The 27,544-nt window shown below is 46.3% G+C and overlaps 1 protein-coding gene across 10 annotated transcripts in view; it reads left to right on the plus strand.

The window, feature by feature from the left end:
* The window catches only part of klhl22 (kelch-like family member 22), a 48,380-nt gene extending 21,357 nt beyond the window's left edge, over nucleotides 1–27,023 (plus strand). For all 10 annotated transcript variants that reach the window (XM_080208581.1, XM_080208575.1, XM_080208574.1 and 7 more), the window contains 5 exons: nucleotides 11,384–11,549; nucleotides 17,131–17,849; nucleotides 21,761–21,953; nucleotides 24,951–25,184; nucleotides 25,854–27,023. In XM_080208581.1, coding sequence (XP_080064707.1) covers nucleotides 11,384–11,549; nucleotides 17,131–17,849; nucleotides 21,761–21,953; nucleotides 24,951–25,184; nucleotides 25,854–26,234 — 1,693 coding nt within the window. In that variant the 3' untranslated portion in view covers nucleotides 26,235–27,023. The remainder of the gene's footprint in view (nucleotides 1–11,383; nucleotides 11,550–17,130; nucleotides 17,850–21,760; nucleotides 21,954–24,950; nucleotides 25,185–25,853) is intronic.
* Nucleotides 27,024–27,544: the final 521 nt, after the last annotated feature.

The following is a 27,544-nucleotide window of genomic DNA, read 5'->3' on the forward strand; positions in this document are numbered from 1 at the left end:
TAAACTCTAACGAGTACAAGCGTAGTTTATTCAGCCTCTCCTCATAGCTCAACCCCCTCAACTCCGGCATCAGCCTAGTAAACCTCCTCTACACTCCCTCCAAGGCCAAAATATCCTTGCGTAAGTACGGCGCCCAAAACTGCACACAGTACTCCAGCTGCGGCCTCACCAATGCCCTATACAGCCGCAGCAAGACCTCCCTACTCTTATATTCAATCCCCCTCGCTATGAAGGCCAGCATCCCATTTGCCTTCCTGACCACCTGCTGCACCTGCAAGCTGGGTTTTTGCGACTCATGCACAAGGACCCCGAGGTCCCTCTGCACCGTCGCCTGCTGCAGTTTTTCGCCATGTAAGTAATAATCCTTCCTGCCATTATTCCTACCAAAGTGGACCACCTCACACTTGCCAACATTAAATTCCATTTGCCAGTTCCTGGCCCATTCGCCCAGCCTATCTAGATCCTTCTGCAGACTCTCCACACCCTCCGCACAATTTGCCGTTCCACCAATCTTGGTGTCATCAGCAAATTTCGACACCATACACTCGGTTCCCTCCTCCAGATCATCTATATAAATGGTAAATAGCTGAGGCCCCAGCACCGACCCCTGGGGCACTCCACTAGTCACCAACCGCCAATCCGAACAGCACCCATTGACCCCCACTCTCTGCCTCCTATTTGACAACCAATCCTCTATCCATGCTAACACCCTACCCCCAACTCCATGTCCCTTGACCTTCTGCAATAACCTCTTGTGAGGCACCTTGTCAAACGCCTTCTGAAAATCAAGAAAGACCACATCCTCCTCTATCCACCGCCCTAGACACATCCTCATAGAACTCCAGTAAATTTGTCAGACACGACTTCCCCTTAACGAAACCGTGCTGCGTCTGCTCTATCAAGCAATTCCCCTCAAGATGCCTCGCTATTTCCTCCTTGATGACGGATTCTAACATTTTACCTACAACAGACGTTAAACTAACCGGCCTATAATTCCCTGCCTTTTGCCTGGCACCCTTCTTAAACAGTGGCGTAACATTAGCCGCTTTCCAATCTTCCGGCACTTCCCCGGAATCCAGCGACGTCTGGAAAATAACCACCAAGGCATCCACTATCACCTCCGCCATTTCTTTCAGAACCCTCGGATGCATTCCATCCGGTCCTGGCGACTTGTCCACAATCAGCCCCTCCAGTCTGTCGAGCACCGCCTCTCTAGTAACAGTAATGTCATTGAGACCCTCCAGTCCTACCACCTTTCCATCTCTAACACCCGGCAAATTATTCACGCCTTCCTCCGTGATTCCGTGCGTTGTCACCGTGGTTCCGTGTGTCGTCACCGTGGTTCCGTGTGGTGTGACTGCGGCTCCGGGCGTTGTGACCGCGGTTCTGGACGTTGTGATCACGGTTCCGGGCGTTGTGACCGTGAGTCTGGGCGTTGTGTCTGTGGTTCAGTGCGTTGTGACCGTGGTTTGGTGCGTTGTGACCATGGATCTGAGCGTTGTGACTGCGGTTCCGGGCGTTGTGACCCGCGGTTCCGGGCGTTGTGACCGCAGTTCTGGGCGTTGTGACCGCGGCTCTAAGCATTGTGACCACGGTTCCGGGCGTTGTGACCGTGGTTCTGGGCGTTGTGACCCGCGGTTCTAAGCATTGTGACCGCGGTTCCGGGTGTTGTGACCGCATACTGGGTGTTATGACCATGGTTCTGGGTGTTGTCACCGTACTTCCGAATGTTGTGACTGAATTCTGTGTGTTGTGACCGTGATCCTGGGTGTTGTGACTGCAGTCCCGGGTGTCGTGACTGTGGTGGTGGGTATTGTGACCATGGTTCCGTGTGTTGTGACCATGGTTCCAGTGGCACGATGGCCCAACACTCAACTGTTGCCCCACAGTGCCAGCGATCTGGGTTCGGTTCCCAGCTTGGGTCATTTTCTGTGCAGACTTTGCACGCTGTCCCTGTGTCTGCGTGGGTTTCTTCCATATGCTCTGGTTTCCTCCCACAGTCCAAAGATGTGCAGGTTGGTGGATTGGCCATGCTAAATTGCCCCTTTGTGTCAGGAGTAATTATGTGGGGTGACAGGAATAAGGCCTGGGTGGGATTGTAGCCTCTGCAAACTTGATGGGCCAAATGGCCTCCTTCTGCACGGTAAGAATTCTATGATTCTATGAATTCACAGAGTTTATTGTGACCGCAATTCTGAGTGTTGTGACTGCAGTTCTGGTTGTTGAGACTGTGGTTCCTGGTGTTGATACTGCGGTTCTGGATGTTGTGATCGTGTTTCTGGGTGTTGTGACTGAGGCTTTGGGTGCTGCGACTGTCTTCTGGGTGTTGTGACCATGATTCCATATGTTGTGACCACAGTTCCAGGTATTGTGACTGCTGTTCTGTGTGTTGCGAATCGGTCTTAGGTGTTGTGACCGTGGTTCCGGGTGTTGTGACTGGGACTTTGGGTGTAGTGACCATGGTTCCAGATGTTGTGACCACAGTTCCTGGCGATTTGACTGCGGTTCTGGGTGTTGTCACTGCATTTTCAGTGTTGTGACCCTAGTTCAATGTGTTGTGACCATGATTCTGGGTGTTGTGACCACAGTTCCTGGCATTGTAACCGCTGTTCTGGATGTTGTGACTGTGGTTCATGGTGTTGCGAATGTGGTTCCGTGAGTTGTGACCATGGTTCTGAGTGTTGTGACCGTGGTTCCGGGTGTTGTGACCGTAGTTCTGAGTTTTGTGACTTTGGTTCTGGGTGTCGTTACTGTGAATCCGGGTGTTGTGATTGGGTCTCCGGGTGTTGTGACAGTGGTTCTGGATGTTTGGCCAAACTTTCGGGTGTTGTCATCAAGATTCCGTGTGATGTGACTGAGATTCTGGATGTTGTTACTGAGACTTTGGGCGTAGAGACCATATTCTGGGTGTTGTGACTGTGGTTCCAGGTGTTGTAACCGAGATTCCATGTGTGAGACTGAGATTCCGTGTGTTGTGACTGAGATTCTGTGCACTGTGACTGAGATTCTGGGTGTTGTTACCGAGATTTCAGGTCTAGTGACCATGGTTCTGTGTTGTTACTGTGCTTCTGGGTGTTGTCACTGTTATTCTGGGTGTTGTGACTGTGGTTCTGAGTGTTGTGACTGTGCTTCTGGGTGTTGTGGCTGAGCTTTCAAGTGTTGTCACTGAGATTCCTTGTGATGTGACTGAGATTCAGTGCATTGTGGCTGAGATTCCGCGTGTTGTTACCGAGATTCTGGGTGTAGTGACCATAGCTCCAGATGTTGTGACCGCAGTTCCTGACGATTTGACCACGGTTCCGGGTATTGTGACCGTGCTTCTGAGTGTTGTGACCGTGCTACTGCTTGAACAAAGAACCACACAGCACGAGAAACAGGCCCTTCGGCCCAACGAGCCCGTGCCGCCATCTTAACAAAGCATTTTCCTACACCTACCTTGCCCTGTGTGTATGTGAATGGTACCCCCATTGGAAACCAGATTCAGGGAGAATAATTTAGGGACAATTTGTTACACCAGTCAGCCTAAGAGCACATCTTTGGGGTGTGGGAGGAAACCGGAGCACTCGGAGGAAACCCACGCAACCACAGGGAGAATGTGCAAACTCCCACAGACACTGGCCCAAATCCATGTATCTGCACAGCTAGCAGTGATAGTCACTGAGCTGTTGTGGTGCCCATCTGCTGGTCCAGTTTTAAGCACACACAACAACGCAAAGTACTAGGCCACACTCGAAACATCCAAGAGCAGCCCACGCACGACCCACCGTGTGCATGCCTCTCATTAGACAACAAGGTGGACCGATACACCTGCAGAGTAAAAGAGACAAAACATCAACACATGTAGCATTAGATTTCCAGTAATGTCCCGAGGCTCTGGCCCTTATTTAAAACCGTCTCCTATAACCCTCCATTCCTGTTTCACTCTTGTGCCTATCTAAGTAAACCTTAAACAAGTCCAGCGTGCCTGCCTCCACCACCTTACTTGGTAGCGCATTCCATACCCCCACGACCCTGTGTGTGAAAAACCTCCCTCTAGTATCCAAATTATACTTCTCCCCCCTCACCCTTAGCTCGTGACCCCTCGTGATATTTGTCTCCAATCTAGGAAAAAGCCTGCCTCTGTTTACTCTATCTATACCCTTCATTATTTTGTACACCTCTCTATCAGATCCCCCCTTAATCTCCGTCTTTCTAAGGAAAAGAGCCCCAGTTTACCCAATCTTTCCTCATAACCCAGTCCTTCTCTACCAGGCAGCATCCTGGTAAACCTCCTCTGCACTCTCTCCAGGGTCTCCATGTCCTTCCGCTAGTAAGGTGACCAGAACTGGACGCAGTACTCCAAATGCGTTCTATCCAACGTTCTGTACGACTGTAGCATTAGACGCCAGCTCTTATACTCTATACCCCTTCCTATGAAGGCTAGCATTCCGTAAGCTTTCTTTGCAACCTTCTCCACCTGGGTTGCCACCTTCAGAGACTTGTGCACTTGCACTCCCAGATCCCTCTGCATTTCTATACTCTTAATTGGTCTACCCTTTATCATGTAACTCCTCCCTGCATTATTCCTTCCAAAATGCATCACCTTGCATTTATAAGGATTAAATTCCATCTGCCATCTATCTGCCCAATATACCAGTCTATCTATATCCTGCTGTGTCACCTTACAATCCTCCTCGCTATCCGCCAATCCTGCCATCTTGGTGTCATCTGCAAACTTGCTGACCACACCACGTATGCCCTCTTCCAAGTCATTTATATATATTACGAAGAGAAGAGGTCCCAGTACTGAGCCCTGCGACACACCACTGGTGACAGACCTCCAGCTAGAAAAGGACCCTTCCACTACTACTCTGTGTCTCCTGTTGCCTAGCCAGTTTTCAATCCATCTAGATACCTGTCCCTGTATCCCATGAGCCTTAACCTTTTCTACCAGCCTACCGTGACGGACTTTGTCAGACGCTTACTGAAATCCATATAGATGACATCAATGGCTCGTCCATCGTCAACCGTTTTTGTCACCTCCTCAAAAAATTCTAACAGATTCGTAAGGCAAGATCTCCCCTGAATAAAGCCATGCTGCGTATCCCTAATCAGATCGCAATGCTCCAAATGCTTATACACCCTATCCCTAAGAATTTTTTCCAACAACTTTCCTACCACTGATGTCAAACTCACTGGCCTATAATTACCAGGGTTATCCCTACTGCTCTTTTTAAACAGCGGTACCACATTAGCTATCCTCCAGTCCTCTGGGAACTCACCTGTGTGCAAAGAAGAGACGAAGATTTGCGTCAGAGGCCCAGCAGTTTCACCTTTCACCTCCCTAAGCAGCCATCAGGCCCCGGAGCTTTACCAGTTTTTATGCTACCTAAAAACCCTAACACTTCCTCCCTCGTGATGGATATTTCCTTCAACTGGACTACAGCTCCCGCCAAGACATTACAAGACACCAAGCCCCTCTGCTTCGTGCATACCGACGCAAAGTATTCATTCAGGATCTCCCTCATTCCCTCAGACTCAATGCATAGTTCCCCTCCTTTGTCCCTAAGAGGACCTATTTTCCCTCTAACCACCCTCTTGTTCCTAATATAAGAGTAAAATGCCTTTGGATTTTCCTTAATCCTATCAGCCAAAGCAATTTCATGCCCCCTTTTCGCCCTTCTAACTCCCCTTTTGAGCTTCCTCCTGCTCTCTCTATATTCCTCCAGTGCTCTCTCCGTTCCCAGTTGCTTAGACCTAACATATGCCTCTCCTTCCCGACCAAGTCCTCAATATCCCCTGTAATCCACGGCTCTCTAATCCTGCCTTTCCCATCCTTCCTCTTTACCGGCACGTGTCTTCCCTGCAACCTTTTCAGTTTGCCCTTGAAAGCCTCCTACTTGCCAACCGTGGACTTACCCGCTAACAACCTCTCCCAATCAGTGTCCTTCAGCTCCTTCCTAATCCAGCATGGCTTCCCCCAGTTCAGCACCCTCCCCTTTGGACAGCACTCATCCTTTTCCATTTTTATCCTAAAGTAGACAGACTTGTGGTCACTGTTAGCCACATGTTCGCCTACTGCAACCTCAACCACCTGACCCGGCTCATTACCCAAAACTAAATCCAGTATAGCCCCCTCCCTAGTTGGGCTAGTTACGTACTGCTCCAAGGACCCTTCCAGCACAAATTTTACAAATTCCTCCCCATCCGTACCCCCAGCTCTAGGCACCTTCCAATCCACTCCAGGAAGATTAAAGTCACCTACTACAACAACCCTATTCTTTCTGCACCTATCTAAAATGCCTTCTTCCACTGCCCTTGGGCTGTTGGGTGGCCTATAGTACACCCCTAGCATAGTAATCGCTCCCTTTCTATTCCTCCACTCCACCCACAGCGACTCAATCCCTAACTCCTCCATATTATCCTCACCCTGCACTGCTGTGATGTGCTACTTAACTAACAGTGCCACCCCACCACCTCTCTTCAACCCTCCTCTGTCACATCTAAAACACTTATACCCAGGAATATTCAGCTGCCAGTCCTACCCTTCCTTTAACCACGTCTCCGTCACTGCCACCACATCTAAATTCCTCACGATCATCAAGGCCCTAAGCTCATCCGTTTTACCCGTTACACTTCTTGCATTAAAACAGACGCAATCCAACCCTCCAGGCCCACTCGGATCCTCCTTTCCCCTGATAATTTTCCTTTCAACCAAACCTACCCTGTCACCCAACTCGCTCCCAATCCCAGTGCCTAATAAGCTATCAGTCTCATCCCCACCACCCCCCCCCCCAATTAGTTTAAACCCTGCTGAAACACTCCAGCTAACCTCCCAGCTAAGATATTTGTCCCCCTCCCATTCAAATGTTTCCCATCCCTCCTGTACAGGTGCTGTTCTCTCACAAATACTTCCCAGTGATCGACAAAAGTAAAGCTTGTTGTGACCCTGGTTCCATATGTTGTGACCGTGGATCCGGGCATTGTGACCCCGATTCCGGGCATTGTGACCACGGTTCCGGGCATTGTGACCGCTGTTCTGGGTGTTGTGAATGTGGTTTGTGGTGTTGCAAACGTGGTTCCGTGTGTTGCGAATTGGTCTTGGATGTTGTGCCCATGGTTCCGGGTGTTGTGACTTTGGTTCTGGGTGTTGTCACTGTGGTTCCGGGTGTTGTGACAGTGGTTCTGGGTGTTGTGCCTGAGCTCTCGCATGTTGTCACCGAGATTCATTGCGTTGTGACTGAGATTCAGTGCATTGTGATTGAGATTCTGGATGTTACCGAGATTCCGGGTGTAGTGATCATAGTTTGAGATGTTGTGACCGCAGTTCCTGGCAATTTGACTGCGGTTCCGGGTGTTGCCGCTGCATTTTCAATGTTGTGATCCTGGTTCTGTGTGTTGTGACCGTGGTTCCATGTGTTGTGACCGTGACTCCGGGCGTTGTGACCACGGTTCCAGGCATTGTGACCGCAGTTCTGGGCGTTGTGACCGCAGTTCTGGGCGTTGTGACCGCTGTTCTGGGTGTTGTGACCGCTGTTCTGGGTGTTGTGACCGCTGTTCTGGGTGTTGTGACTTAGGTTCGTGGTGTTGTGAATGTGGTTCCGTGTGTTGCAAATGTGGTTCCGGGTGTTGCGACCATGGTTCCGAGTGTTGCGACCATGGTTCCGGGTGTCGTGACTGTAGTTCCGTGTTTTGTGACCATGGTTCCGGGCGTTGTCACTGTGATTTTGGGTTTTGTGACAGTGGTTCTGGATGTTGTGGCCGAGCTCTCGGGTGTTGTCTTCAAGATTCCGTGTGATGTGACTGAGACCCTGTGCATTGTGGCTGAGATTCTGGATGTTGTTACCGAGATTTTGGGTGTCGTGACCATGTTCTGGGTGTTGCGACTGTGGTTGCAGGTGTTGTGGCTGGGGTCTCGGGTGTTGTAATCGAGGTTCTGTGTGTTGTGACTGAGATTCTGGGTGTTGCTACCAAGATTTCGGGTGTAGTGACCATGGTTCTGGGTGTTGTCACTGTGCTTCTGGGTGTTGGGGCTGAGCTTTCAGGTGTTGTAACCGAGATTCAGTGCATTTTGACTGAGATTCCAGGTGTTGTTACCGAGATTCCAGGTGTAGTGACCATAGTTCCAGATGTTGTGACCACAGTTCCTGGTGATTTGACTGTGGTTCCGGGTGTTGCCACTGCATTTTCGACGTTGTGACCCTGGTTCCATGTGTTGTGACTGTGGTTCTGTGTGTTGTGACCATGATTCCGGGCGTTGTGACCACGGTTCCGGGCGTTGTGACTGCTGTTCCGGGTGTTGTGACCGTGGTTCCGGGTGTTGTGACCGTGGTTCCGGGTATTGTGACTGTGGTTCCAGGTGTTGTGACCGTGGTTCCGGGTATTGTGACCGTGGTTCCAGGTGTTGTGACCGTGGTTCTGGGTGTTGTGACTGTGGTTCCGGGTGTTGTAACCGTGGTTCCGGGTGTTGTGACCGTGGTTCCAGGTGTTGTGACCGTGGTTCTGGGTGTTGTGACCGTGGTTCCGGGTATTGTGACCGTGGTTCCGGGTATTGTGACCGTGGTTCCAGGTGTTGTGACCGTGGTTCTGGGTGTTGTGACTGTGGTTCCGGGTGTTGTAACCGTGGTTCCGGGTGTTGTGACCGTGGTTCCGGGTGTTGTGGCCGTGGTTCTGGTTTTTGTGACCTTGGTTCTGGGTGTTGTGACCTTGGTTCTGGGTGTTGTGACCTTGGTTCTGAGTGTTGTGACCTTGGTTCTGAGTGTTGTGACCTTGGTTCTGGGTGTTGTCACTATGGTTCCGGATGTTGTGACTGGGACTCCAGGTGTTGTGACTGTGGTTCCACGTGTTGTGGCTGGGGTCTCGAATGTTGTAACCAAGATTCCATGTGACTGAGATTCCAGTGTAGTGACCATGGTTCCAGATGTCGTGACCACAGTTCCTGGTGTTTTGTCCACAGTTCCAGGTGTTGTCACTGCATTTTCGATGTTGTGACCCTGGTTCCGTGTGTTGTGACCACAGTTCCAGGCATTGTGACCATGGTTCTGGGTGTTGTGACCACTGTTCTGGGCATTGTAACCGCTGTTCTGGGCGTTGTGACTGTGGCTCTCTGTGTTAGAACATAGAACATAGAACATTACAGCGCAGAACAGGCCCTTCGGCCCACGATGTTGCGCCGACCAGTTACAAAAACAATGACCCACTAGCCTATACCAATCCCTTTTCGTCCATAAACCTATCCATAGATCTCTTAAACGCCCCCAAACTAGGCGCATTTACAACTGCAATTGCAGTGTTGCGAATGTGTTTTGGGTATTATGACTGTGGTTCCGGGTGTTGTGACCGTGGTTCTGGGTGTTGTGACCGTGGTTCCAGGTGTTGTGGCTGAGATCCCAGGTGTTGTAATTGAGATTCGATGTATCGTGACTGAGATTCGATGAGTTGTGACTGAGATTCTAGGTGTTGTTACCAAGATTTTGTGTGTAGTGACACAATTCCGGGTGTTGTGACCGCAGTTCCCTTCGTTGTGACCATGGTTCCGGGTATTGTGAGTGTGGTCCCAGGTGTTATGACTGAGGTTCAGGGCATGGTTACTATGGTGCTGGATGTTGTGACCGTGTTTCCGGGTATTGTGACCGTGTTTCCGGGTATTGTGACTGTGGCTCCGGATGTTGTGACTGTGGCTCTGGATGTTGTGATCAAGGTTCTGAGCATTGTTACCGTGTTTCCGGGTGTTGCGACTGTGGCTCCAGGTGTTGTGATTGCGTTTCCAGGTGTTGTGACTGTGTTTCTGGGTGTTGTGACTGTGTTTCTGGGTGTTGTGTCTGTGTTTCTAGGTGTTGTGACCATGGGTCCGAGCATTGTGACTGTGGTTCCGCGTGTTGTGACCACGATTCCGTGTGTTGTGACTGTGGTGCACATATTGTGACCGTGGTTCCGGGCATTGTGACTGTGGTTCCGAGTGTTGTGACCAAGGTTCTGGGTGTTGTGACCGAGGTTCCGGGTGTTGTGACCAAGGTTCTGGGTGTTGTGACCAAGGTTCCGGGTGTTCTTACCGTGGTGCTCGCTGTTGTCACTGTGGTTCCAGATGTTGTCACCATGGTTCCTGATGTTGGCACCATGGTTCTGGGGTTTTGACTGTGGTTCCGTGTGTTGTGACCCCGGTGCCGTGCATTGTGTCCCCGGTTCCGTGCGTTGTGTCCCCGGTTCCGTGCGTTGTGTCCCCGGTTCCGTGCGTTGTGTCCCCGGTTCCGTGCGTTGTGTCCCCGGTTCCGTGCGTTGTGTCCCCGGTTCCGTGCGTTGTGTCCCCGGTTCCGTGCGTTGTGACCCCGGTTCCGTGCGTTGTGACTGCGGTTCCAGGTGTTGTGACTGCAATTCTGGATGATGTGACTGTGATTTTGGGTGTTGTGACTATGGTTTCAGATGTTGTGACTGTGGTTCCGGGGGTTGTGACTGAATTCGGTGTGTTGTGACTGCGGTTCTGGGTGTTGTTACCGCAGTGTCCAGTATGTGACCGAGGTTCCTGGTGTTGTGGCAGAAGTTCCTGGTGTTGTGACCAAGGTTTTGGGTGTTGTGACCAAGATTCAGGATGTTGTGACTAGTTCCGGGTGTTGCGAATGTGGGCCTGTGAATTGTGACTGAGATTCTGGCTGTTGTGACCAAGATTCCGAGTGTTGTGACTGAGGTTCTGGGTATTGTGACTGAGGATCAGGGTGTTGTGACTGTGGTTCCAGATGTTGTGACCGCAGTTCCAGGTTGTGATTGTGTTTCCGGCTGTTGTGACCACGTTCTCGGGTGCTGTGGCTGAGATTCCGGATGCTGCGGCTGAGATTCCAGGTGCTGCAGCTGAGATTCTGGGTGATGCGGCTGTGATTCCGGGTGTTGCTGCTGAGGCTTCGGATGTCTAATGTTTCAGATGTGGTGATCCTGTCTCTGGAAGCCATGTTTTTGATCATGTGGCTAATGTCCTGTGGTTCTGGATTCTGTGACTAAGGTTCTTTAAGGTGTGACTGAGGTTCTGGAAGGCATGTCAAGAAATTTTGGATGGTGTAATGGGTGCTTCTGTATGTGTGATGGACTGATTCTAAGTGGATAAATGAGATAAGATGCTGCAGTGCGCTCAGTTTTATTTATCCACTTGCATTGCTTCTGTCAGGCAGCCCTGATTTAATTTTCAGTCGTCTAATTAAATCCAGGGCACCAGTTGGTACTTCTCAATTGATGTTGCTTATGTTCTACCTAGGAAAGATGCCATGCAGTGTTTCTCTGGTAGGAATGTGACTGATCCCTGTTTTTGGAAAATAGTTGGTAACATGTCAGTTGACGCAATTATTTTTCTCTAAATAGTGGGGAGTATTCTAAAGACTTTGCCCATGTGAAGACTGATTAGTATCTGTCCTGTTTGCAGGGGAATGTTTGCTGGTGGGCTACGGGAGATGCAGGAGAAGGAGATATTTTTACATGACATATCTTATATGGCTGTGTGCAAAATCTTGGACTTCATCTACACATCTGAGATGGAGCTGAACCTGAATAATGTGCAGGACGTGCTGGTGGCTGCTTGTCAGCTGCAGGTAATTGAGCCATGATATTTAACCATAGACTTGAGCATAAATATTAATACTCCTACACTGAGGACATCACTCAAGAACTGAATGTGATTCTATCCATCAGACAGTTCATCAGGGTGGTCTCATGTGGTGGGTGAATCTTTAAACAGCAGTTGACATGATTCAGAAGCTCCTGTCACCAGATCCGTAGGGAATGCCTGAAAGATTTAATTTCCTGGATTTCAGAGGGTGCTGGCAATTATACCATTTTGTTCTTTGATTGTTTATTCTTTATATTTGACTGTCAGCATCTCTCAAATTCCTCGACTCTAGAAATTAGCATCTGAACATCTTCACTGATCTATCAGTCATCCAGGTAAGCTGATCCCTATTAATAGGGCAATTTATACCTTTTCTGTCAATATCTCTGCTAATCTCATTACTAGGAAAATCATATCTTTTTGAAAGCCTTTTACAGTTGGCTACTTCTGTCGCTGGACAGATTTCTTCCTATTGCTGGGCAGGTCGCATCCTGCCATGCCTTGTTAAATTCTTGTTAGAGTCATAGAATTCCTACGGTGCAGAAGGAGGCCATTTGGCCCACCAAGCCTGCATCGACAACAGTCCCACTGGGCGCTATTCCCATAACCCCACATATTTACCCTGCTAATCCCTCTGACACTAAGGAACAATTTAGCATGGCCAATCAACCTAACCTGCACATCTTTGGACTGTGGGAGAAAACTGGAGCACCTGGAGGAAACCCATGCGGACATGAATAGAATGTTCAAACTCCACACGGTCACCCGAGGCTGGAATTGAACATGGGTCCCTGGTACTGTGAGGCAGCAGTGCTAACTACTGTGTCATTGTGCTGTTACTCGGCAGATTCATGACACATGCCTTTCCTCAGTCTGCAGGTTTTCACAAATGGTTCCCTTTCTTTTCAAATGGCCTAGCAAGCTGCTTAGCTACATCAGCTGCAACAATATAATAGTAATAATAAAAGTGTATGGTGACCTAGGTGCCAGACAGACCCACCCAGTTGATTCTGCAGCGTCCACCTCACTGACACATGGGAGTTTGTACAAAGATTGGGAGAGCCATCCCATAAACTAGTCAAACAACAGCCTGACATAGTCACACTCATGATTCATACTTTTAAGCCAATGTCCCAGATATGTCCTGGCCCACTGGCATGACAGACCCACCAGAAAAGGGGATACAGTGAAATACAGTCAAGTTTCTTTTCATTATTCATTTAAGGGGTGTGGGTGTTGCTGGCTAGACAAGCATTTATTGCCCATCCCTAGTTCGCCTTGAGAAGGTGCTGGTGAGCTGCTGCCTTGAACCACTGCAGTCCCTGAGATGTAGGTACACTCATGATGCTGTTAGGAAGCGAGTTCCAGGTTTTGATCCAGTGACAGTGAAGAAATGGCGATATATTTTCAAGTCAGGATGGTGAGTGATTTTGAGGGGAATGTGCAGGCGGTGGTGTTCCCATGTGTCTGCTGTTCTTGTCCTTTGAGATGATTTTGGAAGATGCTGCCTAAGAACCCAGATGTGTTCCTGCAGTGCATCTTGTAGATGTTGTGACTGAGACTCTGGATGTTACTCAAGTTCCAGATGTTGTGACTGAGGCTAGGAGTCCGACAGTGTGCAACTCATCTCCAGAATCATCTACAGGGCATTTGCTAGGAGTGTGATGGAATACTCCCCACTCGCCTGGACGAGTGCAGCTCCAACAATATTCAGCCTCTTCACCACAGATGAACAGTGGCAGCACTGTGTACTGACTACGAGATATATTGCAGGAACTCACCAAGGATCCTTCAACAGCATCTTCCCAACCCATGACCTGCACCATCTAGAAGGACCAGGGTAGCAGATGCAGGGAACACCATCTGGAGGTTCCTCTCCAAATTACACAGCATTGTGTCTTGTAACTGTATCACCATTCCTTCATTGTCGCTGGGCCAAAACCCTGGAATTCCCTCCCTATGCCTGTGAACTACAGGGACTCAAGAAGGAAGCTCATCAATATTTTCTCAAGTGATATTAGAGGTGGAAATAAATGCTCATTTGCCAGTGACATCCACATCCCATGAATAAATAAATAAAAAGAAATAGAGTGCAAAAATGACGAGCTTGATTAAAGAGTTAGGGATTTGAATGGATAGATTTGGATGGGATATGTAGGACACTTGAGGCTTCAATGTGACAATTGGCCTTGTCTAGTCTAAAGCTTTTCATCTTTTTTTCAAGATTTTTACGGTCAACTGTCAGAATGTGCATCCAGATGTTGTATTTCTGCAATATATAGTCTCTGACACTAGGTGGCATAAGGCCACTTCGTATGAAGCTGCAGATCTTAATTTGAATTACTGGATAAATTGAACCTTTTAGTGAAAGAATGATCAGGAACAGACTGGAGATGATGTGCACCTCAGGTCTGTATAATTGAAATAGTGAGCTGGTTTCCTCTGTTGTTGCTTATGTATAAAATTCAAGAGCTGTCTCCTGACAGAACCAGAACTGTTCAGGAGCTGGTGTTGTTTAGCCCCGGATTTCCATTTCAGGTTGATCATGAACTTGCTGCTCCCTTTGTAACACTCAAAATAATTACTTCAACTGTATGCCAGTTTTTGATGTGATCAGATTGATTGTTCTCGTTGCATGGATCTATCAGATGGCAGTGAGGAACATTGCCTCTTCGAACCATACGTTCACTGGAAACAAACAGGGCTCACAAAGAGGCAATGGATGTACAAGTCAGATCAAGGAAAGGGGACCAGTTTTACTGTTTGTTTAGCCATGATCCATCCCCATATCCACTTCATCACTTACGTTCACCTCTGCAACATTGCCTGTCTACCGCTCTGCCTCAGCCCATCTACTGCTGAAATCCTCATCCATGACTTTGTTACTTACTAATATGGCATGGTCAGCACCACTGCTTCACAGTATCAGGGACCCATGTTCAATTCCACCCTTAAGTAACTGTGGAGCTGGCATGTTCTCCTGTGTCTGCATGGTTTTCCTCTTGGTGCTCTGATTTCCTCCCACAGTTCAGTGATGTGCAGGTTAGATGGATTGGCTGTGCTAAATTGACCCTTAGTGCCCTAAGGTGTGAAGATTAGGGAGATCAGTAGGGTAAATGTGTGGGGTTAGGGGATTGGGTGGGGGATGAGTCTGGGTGAGATCTCTGTTAGAGAGTCGATACAGATTCAGTGGGCTGAATGGTCTCCTTCTGCATTCTATGGATTCTATGATTCAACTATTCCAATATTCTCCTGGCAAGGTTCCCATCTACCTTTTAAAAAAAATGAAGTAAAAACAAGGAAATGTTTACAAAAAATAGTTGGAGAATTAGCTGAGTGAGATTTTCTTTTTTTCTTCTCCTGCATTTTGTTCCCTCTTTCCCCTCTCTTGGAGGCATAATTCCTGCAGGCTATACAGCTCTATAGATACCTGAGTATAGTCCTGAGTATTTCCTGCATGCTTTTCATCAGCCAATGTAGTACCCAGCATTGGCCTGGAATAGTGAGCAGGAATGGACACCTGGTTGATTTTGCTTCCCACTCCTACCTTGCCCAAAGGCTAGGCCCAAAAACTAACTGATCTCAGATGAGATTTGTTCATTCATTAAAGAATTCTGTCATCATTTTATTTTTAATGATAAGAAAATCTGTCATTCCTGTGGTATCATTTAATTTTAAAAATGGAAAAATTGAACCTGTTTTGGTGACCACCTTTGAGTGGTCTTTTGATGTTGATGGATTTGTGTCTTTATTCAATTCAGTTAGGTTTTTTAAAATTTTTTATTTGCCAGGGGATGTGTGCGTCGCTGGCTGGGTCAAACTTTATTGCTCACATCCCCTAATTGCTCTTGAACTGAGTGATTTGCTAAGCTATTTCAGGGGTCAACCACATTGCTGTGGATCTGGAGTCACATGTAGGTCAGATGAGGTAAGGATGACAGATTTCCTTCCCTAAAGGACATTCGTGAAACAGATGAATTTTTACAACAATCAACAATGGTCACCATCATACTTTTAATTCCAGCTTTTTATTGAATTCAATCTCACCGTTTATTGTGGTGGAACTAGAGAGGCTCCCCAGAGCATCAACAGGGTCTCTGGATTACTAGTCCAGTGACAATACTATTACGTCACTGCCTCCCTATATATATTCAATGTCAAAAATAAGCATTGTAGCATTATACCAAGGTGGGACAGTTTTCATTTCCTTGTTCTTTGTCAGTTTGACTCTGGTGCTAAAAGAAAGACTTGTATTTAAATAGCAACTTTCATGGCACAAGATGTCCCAAAATGATTTATAAACAATTAAGTTATTTGAAATATAAGGCGGATTGTCACAAGAAAAGTTCTAAGTGTCCAACTAGTGTGAAAATGTGAGAGTGCAGATCCATTTTTCTGGGCACGTTTTACGCCCAATCTCGTGCACATGGTGCATGAAGAAATTCTATAGACTGTTTCCAGTTAGAACAGGCAGTGGGTGGGACTTAATCCATCAACCAGCAGAAGAGGGAACTATTGCACATGTGTAGAACTTTGAGGAAGCAAGCTGAAGCAACACACGGCTGACCACGAACCCCACATCGCCTGAAAATGTAGCCCTCGTTGCAATCCCCATTGCCCAGACCGATAACGCTTCCCCTTCCTACCCCCCCCCCCAACCACACACACACACACACACACACACACAATTGATTGCCTGCAGAGCAGCAGCGGCCCTCCGCCCTGCCTCCGCCATACCGATTGCAGCTGCAGTGTGTATGCAACGGGTCCCTCCTCACCACCTCTCCCCACTCATACCGATCACAACTGCAGAGTGCACAGTGTCGCCTCCCCCCTCACACCTAATTGGCCTGCCCTGGCCTAGTCCCACCATCTCCAGGGCCCCCCATATTCCCTGCCCCTTCAGGTCATGAGCCGCCAGGCCCTGGCACCCCCCTGACCTCCTCCAGGGACCTAAGTGACCTCTGGTTCCACTGGCGAGGCCAACAGGACTGTTCCTCATTTGTGGGGAGCAGGTATTTTCCTTGCCGGAAAGAATCCCTCTTGAAGGATCTATTCAATCAGCCTGTCTCCTTTGCCTTTCAAATGTTTCCTTTTCAAATATATATCTAATTTCCATGGGTAGAATTGGACAAGAGCACACACATTCAGCAGTTACATGGGCAATAGTGCTGGTGATTAGAAAATGTGCTGCTATTTAGAGACCTTGACAATCATAAAGAACATCCCAATGCTCAAAGTTGGTGGGTGGGTGCTGATGATCTGATCCTAGCCTAATGCCCATGTGTTGATGAACCAACCACCAGGAAACACACCCACTGCTCATTCATTATTTGTCCTCACTCCTGCAAAGACATGAGATCGGGAATGTTCACTGTGAGTGTACATAATCACAAGCTCAAATCCCAATACTTCGCAACCTATGGTGATTCTTATTGCAGATTGACCTTGCTGGCTCAATTATATGGGGGTCTCAGAAGACTGCGGACTGATTGAGAAAAGTCTCTTGGGGCAGGTTTCATGTTGGACTCTGAGTGCTCATAGTTTCTCTTTGTTTGATTCAGATTCCAGAGGTAATCGATTTCTGCTGTGACTTCCTAATTTCCTGGATTGATGAGGATAACATTATTGAGCTGTACAGGCTAGCTGAGCATTACAATCTGACCCAGCTGAGCAACAAGATTGACGTGTACATCCTCCAAAACTTCCTGACCATCAGCAAGACTGAGATGTACCGCCAGCTGCCTCTATCCAAAGTGCAGAGCCTGCTGAGCAGTGACAAACTCCACGCCAGCTCCGAGAATGAAGTCTACGAGGCAGCCTTACTTTACCACTATACCCAGGAGGAGATTGACAGGGACCAGGTCTCACTGCATGATCCTCCAAAGCTGCTGGAGATGGTCCGTTTTGCGCTGATTGAACAGCAGACTTTCCAGAAACTGTACAACCGGCTGAGCCCATGTCCCCTCAAAGAGGTCTTGGCAGATGCCCTGGCCTACCACCAGAATGAAATTCTCCAGCCTGTCCTGCAGACCCCTCAGACACAGCTGAGGTCAGAGTTCCGTTGCGTGGTGGGATTTGGAGGCATGTACTCCTCCCAAGACGAAGATTTGAGTGATGAGGTCAAGTTTCTGAACCCATTGACCCGGGAATGGCGAACACTGACTCAGGCACAAATGCCAAAGATGTCAAACCAGGGCATCGCAGTTTTAAATAATTTTGCTTATCTCGTTGGGGGGGACAACAACACTTCAGGGTACAGAGCAGAGGTGAGCTGCTGGAGGTATGCCATTTTTTCCTTTCCCAATTTATACTTCAGGGAAAACTGTGGTGAAGAATAATTTGAAGCAAGGTACAGCACTTGATTAGGAAGGCAAATTGAATTGTTGTTTATTGCAAGAGGAATGTAATACAAAAGTGGGGAAGATTTGCTACAGTCACACAGGCCATTGATGAGACCATATCTATAGTTATGTGCACAGTTTTGGTCTCCTTATTTAAGAAAGAAATAATTGCATTCGAAGCAGTTCAGAGAAGATTCATTTATTTCTGACATAAAGGATAAGGAAGGATTGGACAGGCTGAGCCTGTATCCACAGGAGTTTAGGAGGATAAGAGGTGATCTTGTAAAATCCTGAGGGGACTTCACAGGAGGAATGCTGAAAGGATGTTTCTTCTTGTGGGAGAGACCAGTGCTAGGGGACACTGTTAGAAAGTAAGAAGTTTCCCATTTAACATGGAGTTGAAGGAAATATTTTCCCTCAGAGGGTGCTAAGACTGTCCCAGAGTGTGGTGGAAGCAGAGTCATCAAATATTTTTAAGGCTGGATTAAGTAGATTGTTGACTGGTAAGGGAGTCAGGTAGGAAAAAAAGTGGAGTTGAGGCCACAGTCACATCAGCCACAATCTTACTGAATGGCAGAGGAGGCTGAAGGGATTGAGTGGCCTCCTCCTGCTCCTAATTCATATGTTCATCTTTCTGCTGGACAAACAATGCTACGTAGGATGTTAGTACACTTTCCCTTTCTTGCCCCCCATTCCTCACCTCCACTCACTTTCCGCAGTGGAGAAGCAGATTGTGCTTAGCGGTCACTCCAGTTACCCTCGGTGCCCTTGCCCAAGTATTTCATGAATAAAGCTCCATTGCGTTAACACCCGATTTCTACACTCACAATCCATATAGAGTGAACCTTGGAATAGAGTCATAGAGGTTTACAGCATGGAAACAGGCCCTTCGGCCCAACTTGTCTATGCCATCCTTTTTTTAAACCCCTTAGCTAATCCCAGTTGCCTGCATTTGGCCCATATCCCTCTATACCCATCTTACCCATGTAACTATCTAAATGCTTTCTAAAAGACAGTATTGCACCCGCCTCTACCACTACCACTGGCAGCTTGTTCCAGACACTCACCACCGTCTGTGTTAAAAATTGCCCCTCTGGACACTTTTGTATCTCTCCCCTCTCATTTTAAACTTATGCCCTCTTGTTTTAGACTCCCCTACTTTTGGGAAAAGATATTGACTATCTAGCTGATCTCTGCCCCTCATTATTTTATAGACCTCTTATTTTATAGATCACTCCTCAGCCTCCTATGCTCCAGAGAAAAAAGTGCCAGTCTATCCAGCCTCTCCTTATAACCCAAACCATGAAGTCCCGGTAACATCCTAGTAAACCTTTGCTGCGCTCTTTCTAGTTTAATAATATCCTTTCTATAATAGAGTGACCAGAATTTCACACAGTATTCCAAGTGTGGCCTTACCAATGTCTTGTAAAACTTCAACAAGACGTCCCAATTCATGTATTCAGTGGTGACTGATGCAACCAAGCATGCCGAATGTCTTCTTCACCACTCTGTCTACCTGTGACTCCACTTTCAAGGAGCTATGAACATATACCCCAGATCTCTTCGTTCTGTAACTCTCCCAATGTCCTACCATTAATTAAGTAAGTCCTATCCTGGTTCAATCTACCAGGGTATCCACTTCACATTTGTCTAAATTAAACTCCATCTGCCTTTCGTCAGCCCACTGGCCCAATTGATCAAAATCCCGCTGCAATTGAAGATAACTTTCTTCACTGTCCACTGTGCCACCAATCTTGGTATCATCTGCAAAATTACTAACCATGCCTCCTATATTCTCATCCAAATCATTAATGTAAATGACAAATAACAGTGGACCCAGCACTGATCCCTGAGGCACACAGCTGATCACAGGCCTCAAGTTTGAAAAACAACCCTCGACAACCACAGAAGCCAATTTTGTATCCATTTGGCTACATCACGCTAGATCCCATGAGATTTAACCTCATTGAACAGCCTACCATGCAGTACCTTGTCAAAGGCCTTGCTAAAGTCCATATAGACAACATCAACTTCACTGCACCAATAATGGTGAAATCCTGGGATTATCTTGACCAATTTCTATACCACGCCCCATGGTGATGATTCAATATTCAACTGACGATTGTTATTTTTGTTAACAAGTTGCCTTAGTTGCTTGTGTTATTTTTTGGTCTGTCCTTAGGTCATTAAAGACTCTCAACCAGAGAAAAGCTCCAAGGTACACACTCCAGCTCTCCCTGTGCTGCTGTATACAAGAAGCAGAGTCTGTGTACACTAAACCTGCTCCAGCTCTCCCTGTGCTGCAGTATACAGGGAGCAGAGTCTGTATATTGAATCTGCTCCAGTTCTCCCTGTGTTGCTGTATACAGGGAGCAGAGTCTGTGTATATTGAATCTGCTCCAGTTCTCCCTGTGTTGCTGTATACAGGGAGCAGAGTCTGTGTACACTGAACCTGCTCCAGCTCTCCCTGTGCTGCTGTATACAGGGAGCAGAGTCTGTGTACACTGAACCCGCTCCAGCTCTCCCTGTGCTGCAGTATACAGGGAGCAGAGTCTGTGTACACTGAACCTGCTCCAGCTCTCCCTGTGCTGCTGTATACAGGGAGCAGAGTCTGTGTACACTGAACCTGCTCCAGCTCTCCCTGTGCTGCTGTATACAGGAAGATGAGAGTTTGGTTACTGTAATGTAGAATTATTTCTTACTTGCAATGTTAGAAACCATTTGCTTTGTATCGTTCCCAACAGTCTGTACAAAACTAAGGATTATTAGGTCAGGAATAATAGGACTGGATTTAACTTCCATCATTGTTTGGTGCAGGATAGTTGCAGGATACCTTAAGTATTTTATGGTTTTTTCATGTTATTGCTATTGTCACCAGGTTTGAGTTTGTTTTTCTGCATTGAAGTAATGCTTTATCTGTCTTCCAAAGAATAAGGAAAATTACAGCACAGGAACAGGCCCTTTGGCCCTCCAAGCGTGCACCAACCATGCTGCCCGACTGAACTAAAACCCCCTACCCTTCCCGGGACCACATCCCTCTATTCCCATCCTATTCAGGTATTTGTCCAGATGCCCCTTAAAAATCACTAAAGTATCTGTTTCACTATCTCCCCTGGCAGCAAGTTCCAGGCACCCACTACAGTCTGTGTTAAAAACTTGCCTTGTATATCTCCTTTAGACTTTGCCCCTTGCATCTTAAGCCCATGCCCCCTAGTAATTGACTCCTCCACCTTGGTATCTACGTTGACTATCTACGTTGTCCATGCCCCTCATAATCTTGTAGACTTCTAGCAAGTCTCCTCTCAGCCTCCATCATTCCAGTGAGAGCAAACTGTGTTTCTCCAACCTCTCCACGTAACTAATCCCTCCATGCCAGGCAATATCCTAGTAAGTAATTTTTGTACCTTCTCCAAAGCCTCCATATCCTTCTGGTAGTGTGGCGATCAGAATTGAATACTATATTCCAAATGCGGCCTAACTAAGGCTCTGTAAAGCTGCAACGTGACTTGCCAATTATTAAACTCAGTGCCCCGGCCGAAGAAAGCAAGCATGCCGTATGCCTTCTTGACTACCTTCTCCAGCTGCACTGCCACTTTCAGTGACCTGTGTGCTTGTCCACCCAGATCCCCCTGCCTATCAATGCTCTTAAGGGGGGGATGTTTGTTTGAAATATTCCTTTCTATTATACGCTGTTGGTTTGTATCTGAATTTGAATAAGTGTGACATTTATCTTGAGTTGTGTGAGCTGCTATAATGCGGCTTTCCTGTTTTTAAACTGAAGTGTGGGGAGCTGTATTTTGGCTTGGTTTCAGGGCAGTTTGAATTTTGTTACTTCATCTTCTGTATCAAGATATGATCCGCGGCACAACAGATGGACACGAATCCAGTCGCTGCAGCAGCCACATGCTGACCATTGTGTATGCACAGTGGGCGAGTATCTGTATGCCATAGGAGGCCGAGATTACCACCAGGAGTTAAACGTGGTGGAACGCTATGACCCTCGGTTAAATACTTGGGAATATGTGGCACCACTAAAAAAAGAGGTACGTGCAAAATAATTCTTGACAAATATCGGTCTGTTTAAGGTGCGATCAGCTACTTCATCTTTCTTTTCACCTTTCTTCACTCTGCTGCAGTCTTTGGATTGCAGGGCAGACTGTTCTACTCCTGGGCATTCAGCAGTGAATTGCAAACCAGCATGGGAGGGTATGTGCAGGAACAACCCAGGTTTAAGTGTACAGGGAAAGACTATTAGATTTAGGGTACTGTCAATGGAAGGCTCTCACTCTGGGTGACTACCAGGGCTGTAGTATCTTGAAAAATGTCATTCTTCAAATACTTCAGTTTCCGTCACAGAAAAGTGTGAGCTGATACATTTCGGTAGAAAGAATAAAAGTCAATGCAAACTGAATTATACAACTGCATTTATATAGCAGCTTTGACTAACAATTTTGATGAGGGTTCAAGAAGATAGAATTTGGCAGGGTGTTTATGTACAGTCTTTTGAAGGTGGCAGAATAGGTTAACTCAGTAATTAATGAACTGTGTAGGAAACGGAGCTTCATACATAGAGTACAAGAGGCAGGAAGTTATGTTAAACCTATATAAAACCACTTGTAGGCTGTAGTTGGAGTATTATGCCTAATTTTGGGCTTTAGGATAGAAATGAAATCTTTGGGAAGAGTACCGATGTGATGTACTGAAATGGTTCCAGGGATGAGGGTTCACAGTTGTTTGGGGCTGTTATGATGGTTTTCTTGCTGTATTTAAAACTATCATTCCCCTCAAGTAGCTAGATATAGTCACAGAGTGGTTCAGGATGAGTTATTAAAGAAAACTATCGCTAAAGGACTCTGAAAGAAATCAATCAGAGTGAAAAATTCAAATATACATAGGCAATTAAAGTCTCAGCTTCGATTACAAGTGATTAGCATCTACTGATAGACGTATAGGAGCTTTCTCTATCTAACTATATTAAGGTTACATCATATAAAGTACAGTTTTTTTACAACCAGTAACAATCACCTTACATATAATTGTAATATCCAATTGATGTAAGGTTTTACTTGCTCATTTGAGTACTGTTTTCTCTTATCTTTTAGGCATTCCAACTGTGTCTGGCTACAAAACATGGATTATTCCCTTGTCCAATGCATAATTTAAAGGCCTTTTTTCAAATAGTACCTTTCTCTCTTCCTTATCTGGAGGCCAGGTGTCTGGAACTAACTGCTTACTATCCTGCAGTTGAACATTGTGTAGGCTTTTGTCTCTGTTAATCCTTTCACTGGACACCATTATTAATATGACTTATTTTCCTCCATAATTATTAGTATGGGTATTAATCCCACTCAACAGTTATGTAGAGGAACTGGGGAAGCTGACATTGTTCTCTTTGCAGCAGATTAAGCTAACAGGAGATTGGATGGAAATGTTTAAAGTCATAAGAAAAACAGAAAGTGCTGGAAAATCTCAGCAGGTCTGACAGCATCTGTGGAGAGAGAATAGAGCCAATATTTTGAGTCAGGATGACCCTTCATTAGAGCAGCAAGGGATTCATCCTGCATGAAGCTCCTCTTGACACCTTGTTTGCTTGAAGCAGTGTGAAGGGTAGAACTTGAGATCAAGGCAGCTCATCAGACAGATGTCTGGTTTTATTTTAATGTTAAACAGACTCATTTGATCAAACTCATTCTGCTTAATGCTCAGGCCATTGAGGCATTAATTATTCCTAAACATATAAGCAACTAAAGTGTGAATCGTTATTTCTTGGCCTTTTTGTGGCCTCTTGTCGTCGACACTTGATTGTCCTTAGAAAAAAATGTCAAATGTTGTTCAGGCTAAAAACAGTAGATTCATTTACAAACATAATAATTATTCAGAAATATGAACTAATGGTGTAATATGTGACTTAAACAACTCATAAACTGTTTCACTAGTTAAGCAAATGAATTTTGTTTCCTTCATTTGGTTTGTAGATTTATACAGAAAAGGACAAAGAACAAAGAAAATTACAGCACAGGAGTAGGCCCTTTGACTCTCCAAGTCTGCACTGACCATGCTGCCCGACTTAACTAAAACCCCCTACTCTCCGGGGACCATATCCCTCTATTCCTATCCTATTCCTGTACTTAACAAATTGTCACGGAAAGAATATATTTGTTCTCTTATTGCTATAATCAGTATGTTTTCTATTGAAAGAGCTGCGTCTTTTCTTACCATTGGAATGTGTATGCCACGTAATTCAGCAGCAAGCTTTTGTGAGCTTAAACATAATTAAGGTTACCTATTCTCACGTATTTATCCTGAATTAATATGTCACACATTAAGTTTCATGCACATACATGAACACACACGAGTGAATATGGAAAAAAAAAGTACATGTATACATATTACTGATAATTCAGTCCGATTTAATTTTCGCAATCAGACATGGCAGACCTGTGGTTTCTTGAATGAATTTGATGTGAAGTTGAAGTGAGGGTCATGTAAAGTGAAGGGTTCACAGAAGGTTTCAAGGGCTGGAATTATATCGCTTTGGCCATCACGGGAATCAGAGCAGGTGAGGGTTGGACATTGGAAAGGTCCGTTGACCTCGGGCGGGATTTTACGGTTTAGGTTTCAGTTTCAAAATTCTACTGAGAATCAATCTCCAAATATTTGATTGTAAGAAATCTTGGGCAGGATCTTACGGCAGTAAAATTACCTTGCAATATTTCATCTATAGTGGAGCTTTAGAGAACAGCAAATCAATTGCCAACTGGTTACAGAGGAGCTCAATCAGAGATCTGGGAATGTGCTGCTAGTCCTCTGGGGAAGTGGTGCTGAGGAGATAGAAAGGATAAGGAAAGACTGGGAAGCTATGTCGAGTAATGAGTAGTGATATACTCTTGCTTTTACTAGTGAGATTGTTTTGTGAGTGAGTTTGTGTAAGGCTGTTGAAGGATTAGTGATCCAGCATAAATACAGCAAAATTACATTCTTGAGCAATTAATTATTTTTATGTTGTAAGTAATCCTGGTGTCCCTGTTCCATCTGATTAGGTGTATGCCCATGCTGGAGCAGTGCACGCAGGGAAGATATACATAGCCTGTGGGAGAAGCGGCAGAAATTACTTAAAGGAGCTGCACTGTTATGATCCAGAAGCAAACCAGTGGGAAATGAAGGCCAGTGCCCCTGTGGAACGGGCCTGGCACGGAATGGCTGCAGTACAAGGCCAGCTTTACCTACTTGGTGGTAGCAACAATACCAATGGATACAGGCAGGACGTCATGGAGGTGAGCTTTGAATAAAGGCAGAGATTTCCCCTTTGGGAGTTCTTTTTCCTCACCACCTGATCAATTTAGGTGAACGCCAGGGATTTACAATGTGAATCTGAGTACCAGTGGCAGGGATATGTTCAAAACTGTGATAATTCAGCATTCTGGTTTACTTGATGAGGGTGCTTCTTCCCTAATTTTAGTTGCTTCACCATTGATAATTCTGCCTTTAACTGCCTAGGTCCTAGGTACTAGAATTCCCTTTCTAAACCTCTTTGTTACTCTACACCTCTGTCTTGCTTTAAGGTATTCCATAAAGCCTAGCTTTTTGACCAGCTGTCCTAATGTTCCTTTATGTGACTTGCTGTGAAATTATGTTTGATAATGTTCCTCTGAGACATCTTGGGCATTTTACTACATTAAAAGCATCATGTAAATACAAGTTATTGTTGCTGAGTTGTTCTCCTGGTTGACTCACTGCCATATCAGGCCTGGATGTGGTCACCAAATAGTCTGGCTCATTGCTTGGTTCAGATTACCATCCATTCTCTGAGCATCTTGGTTATTTCAAAATTACATTTGTGACTTCAGGAGAATTAGCCTGTAAAGTGTTACCCTGCTTACTCACATCTAGAGGGATCACACGTACCAATCTTTCAATGCTTTTCTTCTGTTACATTTGTGAAGGTTTCCTGTTACAACCCTGAGCGGGACCAGTGGTCAACAGTATCTGAAATGCCCTTTGGCCATGGGGAGCCAGGAATTGCTGTTTTGGATGACAAAATCTACATCCTGGGTGGGAGATCACATGATCGCTACACACGCACAGACTATGTCCACATATACAACGTGGTGGAAAGCTGCTGGGAGGAGGCACCTGATATTGAATGTGCCAATTCAGGGATGTCCTGCTGTGTTCTGACCCTCCCAAGACAGCTGGTCGAGGACTGGGGGAATCAGACACCCCGAAAACTTGCCCAGCGTGCTTGCCGTCGCCGCCGTGCCTACGTGCTTCCTGAAGTGGTTGGACTTTCCGACTTTGAGGAGTTCAGCTCCAGTGAAGACTGAACTTTGGGTTAAACAGACTGGACTGTCAACCATTCTGTCCTTCCCATGGCACATCCTGTGGATATTCACTTTTTCCCTTTGGTTTCTTTTGTGTGTTCTCAACCTTGTTCCTGAAGGTTCTGCTTCATGCTGGGTCACTGGAGGGAGGCTGAGGGGACTTCAGGGGTGTCACAGGAACAGACAAATTCACCCGCCTCCCCTCCGTTACCTCGTCCAAATGGTCATTCCTCAGCAGACAAGCCTGAACAGCATGTGTTGACAGATTGTGGGAGGCCATTGCATCGAAACCTGATCTATTCACCATGCTTAAGTTAATACTGTCCACTGGGGATCCCAACAGTCTTATTATTCCTCCCATTCTGAGGCCACTGAGGTGAGATATAAACATCCAAACTGAGAATTGCTCGTTCAGGTACTGGAATCAAAGCTAACACTGTATGATTTGCATGACTTAGAACAGCATCAGAATGTTGTTGGGGAACTTCATTTCATTGATTGAAAGTACTATTTTTTTGTTCACTGTCTAATCATGGCAAATTCAGCTGTAAGCTAGGCAGGCAATAAGTCCATCATTCTGTCTCTGCATCCCTCCCATCACAACCTCTGCCCCTTTTCAATCCCATTTAACAATATTACGATATTGCTTTGGTCGGTACTCCTATCAACAATAACTCGAAATCCTTTCCCTGTGCTCTCACTTTTTTGAAATTAGTACTCATTCCATTTTCTCTCATTCTTTTCCAGTATCTTAGAATTGTGCCTCAGCTCCTCCTCTGCCCCCCCCCCCAACCCCCCTCCCTCCCAATTCTCCTATACTTCATGTAAGAAAAGAAAACTGAGCTGGGGGGGCGTGGTTGTCACAGTAGCACTCTCGCTTCTGAATTAGACTGCAACCTTGTGTTGTATAGAGGAAATGCTGCATTGACAGAGATGCTGTCTTTCAGATGAAACTAAACCAAGGCCCTGTCTGCCTTCTGAGAAGATAACTTGTCCACCAAAGAGTTGGCTGTAAAAGATCCAGTGTACTATCCAGTGAAAAGTAAGATAGAAATCCTACAGTGCAGAAGAAGGCCATTTAGCCCATCGTGCCTGCACTAACAACAATCCCACCCAAGTCCTATTTTTATAACTCCGCACGTTTACCCTGATAATCCCCTGACATTAAGGGGAAATTTAGCATGGCCAAACGACCTTACCTGCACATCTTTGCACTGTGGGAGAAAACCGGAGTACCCAGAGGAAACCCACACAGACACAGGGAGAGTGCGCAAACTCCACCCGGTCAATGACATGAGTCCGAAATTAAACCC

Source organism: Carcharhinus amblyrhynchos, chromosome 20 (assembly GCF_965287045.1).
Source record: "Carcharhinus amblyrhynchos chromosome 20, sCarAmb.v2.hapA, whole genome shotgun sequence".
Classification (NCBI taxonomy): domain Eukaryota; kingdom Metazoa; phylum Chordata; class Chondrichthyes; order Carcharhiniformes; family Carcharhinidae; genus Carcharhinus; species Carcharhinus amblyrhynchos.